The sequence below is a fragment of the Alligator sinensis genome, unplaced genomic scaffold (assembly GCF_000455745.1).
Source record: "Alligator sinensis unplaced genomic scaffold, ASM45574v1 scaffold203_1, whole genome shotgun sequence".
Taxonomy (NCBI): domain Eukaryota; kingdom Metazoa; phylum Chordata; order Crocodylia; family Alligatoridae; genus Alligator; species Alligator sinensis.
In genome coordinates this window covers 653,231-660,189 of record NW_005841949.1, presented here as the reverse complement: position 1 = coordinate 660,189, position 6,959 = coordinate 653,231, and the positions used below count along the sequence as shown (strand labels likewise).

The 6,959-nt window shown below is 48.1% G+C and overlaps 1 protein-coding gene across 2 annotated transcripts in view; it reads left to right on the top strand.

The window, feature by feature from the left end:
- Nucleotides 1-6: 6 nt before the first annotated feature.
- ZNRF1 (zinc and ring finger 1) overlaps nucleotides 7-6,959 on the top strand; it is a 92,435-nt gene continuing 85,482 nt past the window's right edge. For both annotated transcript variants that reach the window (XM_025199765.1, XM_006020228.3), the window contains exon 1: nucleotides 7-192. In XM_025199765.1, coding sequence (XP_025055550.1) covers nucleotides 111-192 — 82 coding nt within the window. In that variant the 5' untranslated portion in view covers nucleotides 7-110. The remainder of the gene's footprint in view (nucleotides 193-6,959) is intronic.

The window sequence follows — 6,959 nt, the reverse complement described above, 5'->3', positions numbered from 1 at the left end:
CCGCTGGCGACCCCGAGCGGGCCCCGGGCGGCGGTGGCGCGGGCGCGGACTCCACCTACGCCCCTGGCAACGGTTACCAGGAGACGGGCGGCGGTCACCATAGAGACGGGATGCTGTACCTGGGCTCCCGGGCCTCGCTGGCGGACGCGCTGCCCCTGCACATCGGGCCCCGGTGGTTCAGCTCCCACAGTGGTGAGTCCCGGGCTGCGCGGCCTGCGGAGGGGCCCCCGCCTGAGGGGCTCCTCTGAGGGAGGAGGGGGCTGGGGCGGGCTTCAGCAACCAGACACAGACCCCTCTGGGTCCTGTCTACTCTAGTCAGTGTGACTCAGACTGGATCCCTCCCCAGGGACTGATGCAGGCCTTGGCTGGTCTCCCAGCGCTAAAGGAAAGCTTTACATTTCCTTCACAAGGCCCTGGGCTTCTGTACTGCTCCTTCCACCCGCCCGTGGAAGCTAGCCCAAAGCATTCAACAGGAGTTGGGCTTGGGGGTAAAACAGGGCCCCGGCTGACAGACACTTGGCAGCTCATTGTGGCTTTGAGGGATGTACCAGGCTTCTCTCCAAAAAAACCAAACAAACAACCCCCCCCCCCAAAAAAACAAACAAAACCCCCAAACAAAACAGATTGCAGTAACCTTTTTTAATTAGAAGAAAGTTAGACAGGGAAACTTGTTACTCAGCTGGATGATGTCTGACTAAGAGCTGTCTGTTTCCATGAATTGGGCAAGTGTGTAGAAGAGGAACACTCTTGACTGCTTCCAACTCCATGTCACTGCCACAGTAGCTGGGTAACAGCTGAGGCTTGCATGAACTTGTAAGATTTGGGTTAAGGTCAAGATAAGAACTGATTTGAGAACTGAAGAGGCTTTTTAGAGGGTGTTTGTTGATTTGGATCATAAAATGTAAAGCAGAGGCCTGTCATTCCTGGGGAACTTAAGGGAAAGTGTTCTGCAACTGTGTACAATCACTATGATTCATGCTAGTGGCCCAGCTTTCAATACCCTGTTTGGAAAGGGGCTCTTTGCAGGGACCCCTATTGACTTCAGTAAACAGGAAGGAGGAGAGAGGCTTGCCTTATTTTTTCTGATAACAGGCTAAGAAGAGGCTAGAGCTTTGATTCCCAGGAGGAAGCAGAGAGAATGAAGTCACTTGCCTATTTAAGAAAACTGGGGAGCCAGTAAGGCCCTGCTGCAGGTAGAGTGCCACTCCCCCCCCCCCCCCCCCCCCTCCTTTTCTGATCTTCACTCTTGGGCCTTTACATTGGCCAGGCTTTAGGGCAAAAAGTTTGCTTTCCCAGCAAGACTGTATCCCTGACCTAGTTTTGGCTAGGTACAGAGATTGAGGTGGGAGTCCTTCTTCCCAGCAGTCATTTCAGGGTTATGTCTCCTTTTGTTTCCTGGAATACTGTAGTCTGGGACTCTTCCCCATCCTCTCTCCCTTTCAAACATTGTTAGTATTCTTATTATGTGACCTGTTCTGGGAATCTCCTAGTATATCATGAGACAAATGCCTCCTTTTCAGGAAGGCTTTTGATTAGGGACTGAAGCATGGGTAGAAGAGAATGAAGTTCAAAGCAAGACTTGCACTTCTACTCTTTCTCCCTCCTGCAGATCCTAGGGGCTGCTGCTCTCAGTTGCATTGAATCTGCTCAATGTCCTATATTAAAACCTCTAATGCGGCATGTTGCCAGCTATGCTACTGTTTATTTAGATAATCAAGGCATTTGTGTCTGTCTTTGGCAGTCAGCAAGGTCTGGTTGTTGAAGTGTGGGGTAAGGACTTGGGATTCTTGGGACCTATTCTCAGTTGCCTTGTTATGTAACATGATGCAAAGACTTCATCTTACTCTTCCTTTCTTTCTTTTTCTCTTTTTAAAAGAAGATTCTGTAAGGTCCTAGGAAAGTTACCATATGAAAGCAGTTTTTTGTTCTGCAGTAGAATATCACAAATGTTCACCAAAAGATGGTCACGTCTTTTCAGGAAAGGTTTTATTTCAAAGACTCTTGTCATGAGAGCTAAGGCTTCATTAGACAAAATGCACCATGGTGTACCCTTGGTAGCATTTAATCAGCTGTTAACATAGTGAACAATTAAATCCAAACTCTCAAAATACACTTTTGAGAGGCAGAATCTGTACCTCTTAATGTGTGTTCAATTACTCCAGTTTGCAAATTTAGTAAGTAAAACCTCATGGGTCTCCCAGTCATTATTTTGGATTGGCAAAGTTCTGCTGAGTTAACACTACTGCCCTCTAAAATGTGGAGGCAAATGGCTGTGCTGACTGGGAAATTTTGCAATCACTAGGTTTCTTCAGTGTGTGTTGTGGGGTCCTGTGAAATATTGTGGCTCTGCTCTGAAACTTTGAACAGCTTATTGTCTTTGTTACATCTGAGCCAATAGCCTTTTCCTTGGGCTGTTGCTTCCTGTGCTGCGGTAAGAAGTGTAGAGCATTAACTTTTTTGAAAATTAGTTTGAAATGATTAACCCTCTTCCTGTCACATTCATGCTGCAGATTTGAGGAGTGTTTATGTTTTGGGAGGAAGAGAGGGGGAAGAGAAGACGCACAAGTATTGCTAAAATTCCTCATAGCCTTTCATCTTCATTAGAGTAAGAAACATTCAATACCTCTTACTAGGTGTTCTGCTTTTGATGATCCCCCCCACCACTTGGAATCAAATTGCTTCATTAGCTACAGTGGAAAGGCTGAAACAGCAAATCTGCGGTAAATGTAGAGGAGCCTTGACATTCGTTTGTGTGACTTTCTCATCCATTAGGATGACTTGAGTATGGAAGTCAGGGATTTGCTGACACGCTGAGCTATATTGGAAGTGGGTGTATTTTGATCCCCAAAGGGTGTTGGTCCTTTGTTATAATTTGTTTTAACTGGGCAGTTGATGTGAGAGGAGCCTTTTGGGCTTGCAGTGATTATGGTTTATTGCCTGGCAGATATAGAGACTGGCCACTAGTCTGCCCTGTTGCCGCTGAACAACAGGAAAAACAGTCTGCCCTGTTTCTGAACAACAGGAAAAACCCTCCAGCATAGAGAAAACTCTGAAAAGAGAGAAGAGGATTGTATGACAAGCATCATGGAATAGGGAGAAAGTGGGGGAAGGACATGTTATTGGATTCATTGTTTTGGGCTTCTGAGGAATGGCCAGGAGACTTAAGTTTGCAGTTATAGACCAGGCCAGACTTTCAACTTACAGTTTGGGGCAGTTCCAAGCTCCCTTGATATTATGCTTGAGCATACAAAGGAAATAGCACATTCTAAAGCTCTCTCCTTGCACAACATAGCTTATTTTTATGAAGATCTTGTACTGCAGCTGTGCAAAAAGAAAACACAAGAGATGAAGACCCATTCTGGCTAGCTCTCCATATCCTTGGTGGATGAGACAAGCTAGCCCCAAACAGCTTATAAGAGGAATGGCTTTCTGAAGGGGCTCGTAACTGGGGGAGGGAGGGATTGGGGCTGGGACAAGGTGCCCAGCCAGGATGGGGGAAGGGGGTTAGGGTTAGGGTTAGGGTGCAGGATGTGGGTGCAACACCTCTCGGAGTGGGGGCTGTGCCCTGCTGCTGCTTGCTGAGCCGAGGCATGGCTTGCTCCAGACAAAGGGGCAAGTCCCACCAGTGCATAGCCCCTGCTCCCAGTGCTGCCATGCCCACCACCCGCCCATGTCCCCCTGTGTTGGGTGGCAAGAGGCAGCAGCACCCGTCCCCCTGCGCCAGCTGGCAAGCAGCAGTAGCGCAGAGTTCCCACTCCCAGCTCTGGTAGTGGGGGCTCTGCTCTGCTGCTGCTTGCCCAGCCGGCATGGGGTAGGGGGGAAGCACGAGGTGTGGGTGCGGCAGCACTGGTAGCGGGGGCTATGCTCAGCTGCCTGCTGCTTGCCCAGCCAGCACAGTGGGGGGAGCACAATACAGGCGTGGCTTGCTTCGGGTGGAAGAGGGCAAGCGGCAGCAGGGCATAGCCCCTGCTTCCAGCCCTGCTGCACCCACATCAGCACTGGGAGCAGGGATTCTGCCCTGCTGCCACTTGCCAGCTGGCACCACAGGGGAGGGTGGGGTGTGGCATGGGACGGGGGGGGGGGGAGGCGGGACTGGGAGTGGGGCCTATGCCCTGCTGCCACTTGCTCCCTTCTGCCCGGAGTGAGCTGCACCTGCATTGTGCTCCCCTGTGCCAGCTGGGCAAGCGGCAACAGGGCAGAGCCCCCGTTCCCACTGCTGCCGTGCCTGCATCCCGTGCTCCCCGCTTCCCTCCCCGACTAATGTTCCCTCCTCTCCCCAGCTGGATAGCTTGTCCCAGTCCCAGCCCCGATCCCTCTCTCCTGTGCCCCTTCCCTCCCTGCAACCCCAATAGACTTACCAGCTGGAGGCAGCTGTCAGCTGCTTGTTTAGTCTATGGCCGAATCTCCGAAGTGGCGCCAAATCTTTCGGATCTGATTCAGCCGAATTGAATTGGGACAGTGATTCAAATCGCTGAATCAAATCACTGTCCTCCAAATCGTCTGAATCCAAAGCGAATACTTGCTGCTTTGCACAAGCTTACTATAAAGGTTTCACTTATTAATGTGCTATTGTGGGGGGAGAGGAATGTGTCTTGTTTGTTCATTTCTGAATCAATCAAATGCATGCATCATGGGAGCAAAATCACCACCCTGAAGCCTCATGAGGAAAAGATAATGCTAAAAGTTTTTAAACTTAGATCAAAAAATTATATGCTGGAATCCATGGGGAATCCCCATTTAGAAAAAGTAGCTTTTCTTATATGTTTTGTATGTCAAATCAGACAGGCACGGGTGATCTTTTGTAATGGGCAAGGAGGAGAGGGGAACATATAGGTTAGCACAAGATAAAACTAGTTAGCCTCTGGATGTGTCTAACAGTTTTAATTTTTTTCCCCCTGAAATGGTTTTGTACCAGTTCTCTTTTATTGCTGTTGAGTCAAAAATCTTGAATTGTGAAGGCTTAAAATTAGCTTGTGAGCTTAACTCACCTGCTTGCACACGCAGGCACAAGACTAGATCAGTGTTGTCAAAAGTAGCTCAAGATTTGCCTCTCCTTAATGTACTCTGTGTGTGGTCCTTATCTCCGTTTACATCAATGTAACGTCACTACGACTGCTGGAGTTATTCTTGATTTACATTGGTACAAGAGAAATCAGAACTGGGTCTGAAATCTGGTTTTTATTTATTTATTTATTTATTTATTTATTTCTCCCACTCCACCACCCCTTTATCCCTCAGTGCTCTTGCCAGGTAGTCTTACAGATCAAAACACAGAGAGGTAGAATAATTTGGCCCCAAAACTAGCAGATTAGATTTAACCATTTTAAAATTGTCCTGTTTGTGTCTGTAGACTTGCAAGGGAGGTGGGAAGGGGACCACACGCTTCCTGCTGTAACACAAAATAGTGGTCACACTCTCCATTGTATTAGACCGTGTACATGAAGGTGACATTCTGTGGTAATTCTGATCTCTGCTGGGCTCATATTGTGTCTAATGGAAGCTGTTTCTCCTAAGAGAAATCCCAGAGCAGATTTCTGCAGTGTTTTTTGGGCTGTCCTTGCCTACATTTCTGGGGCCAGGTAAATCCTGAGCCTCACTCTCTCTATGGTGTGTGACTGTCATGCACATAAACCAGCCTGTAGTCCTTTTGGGGCAGTTTCTGTTTGTCAGACTTGTGACAGGGCATCAAAGGAGCAAGAGTGAGCAAGCTCAGCTTTTGGAATTTGCCTCAAGGGAGTTTCAATGGCTGCCAGCTCCTTTGTCCTTTTCAGTCTTCATGTGGACTGGTCCCTTGCCTACAGCAGTGCTGGGAACTCATCCAAGGGGGTCCCTTTCCTGCCTCAGGCTAGTCTGGCTGGTCTCAAATAGTCCTTACCCATCCCCCCATCTACCCCCTAAGTTTAATTTGCTTAAAAGTATCTTCATGCAATGTTGCAGGGGTTTAGGTTGTAGCCGTGTTGGTCTAAGGATATAGGCAGACAAGGTTCCTTGGGTGAATTTGATATCTTTTATTAGACCAACCCAAATGGTTGGAGAATAGTTATTAAGCAAGCTTTTGGGTTCAAAAACCCTTTGTCAGGCTCAGGAAGCTGCAGCCCAGCCCAGCCCCTGGCTTTGTTTACTTTTCATTCCATCCAGGAAGAGCACACACCAACTGCTGCAGCTTCCTGAGCCTGATGAAGGGTTTTTGAACCCGAAAGCTTGCTTAATAACTATTCTCCAACCATTTGGGTTGGTCTAATAAAAGATATCAAATTCACCCAAGGAACCTTGTCTGCCTTCATGCAATGTGGAACTTCTCTTTTACAAAGGCAGCCATGAAGCTTGGTGGTCTAGCCTGGTGCATGGGGTGCAGCTGCACGGAAGTTGGTGCTTTTGGTTAATCTATTATCTAAAAATATAAGGCCTCAGCCAGCCTTTCCCTTGGGCAAAACAAAAGAGCTTCCTGAGCTACTCAGCTGTGCACAGAGGAGGATGGGGACTTATAAAGTTTGCAGAGGTGAATGTGCTAGAGAAAACAGTCTTCCTCCAGAAATTTAGTTTCTGAGCTTCTGGGAGTTCACAGAGCCAGCAATGTGAGTGGGAGTTGTGCTCAGTGCCTGAGGCCATGGCTTGGAAAACTTTTTGGGCCTGGAGCACAGAGAGGAGCTAGCTGCCAATGCAGAAGACTGCCTCCATGCTCAGGAGCCAGTGACCTGGTTTTAACAGCTATGCAAAGCACTGCTCATTATTTGTGACTTGGAGAGAGTAGTGTGTGATGTGCCTGTAATGGGAGGCTTGGAGTATACAGTCACTGAGTAGAGCTGGGTGAAATGAAAGTGATATGGAGAGAGCTGTGATGGAAAAGGGAGGATTTCTAGACCCATTAATAGACAATAACGGAATCCAGAAGGCATGTTGCATCTTGCTAAACATCTTTTTCCCACAGGAGTTAATAATTCAAAGATTTCCAGAGAAGC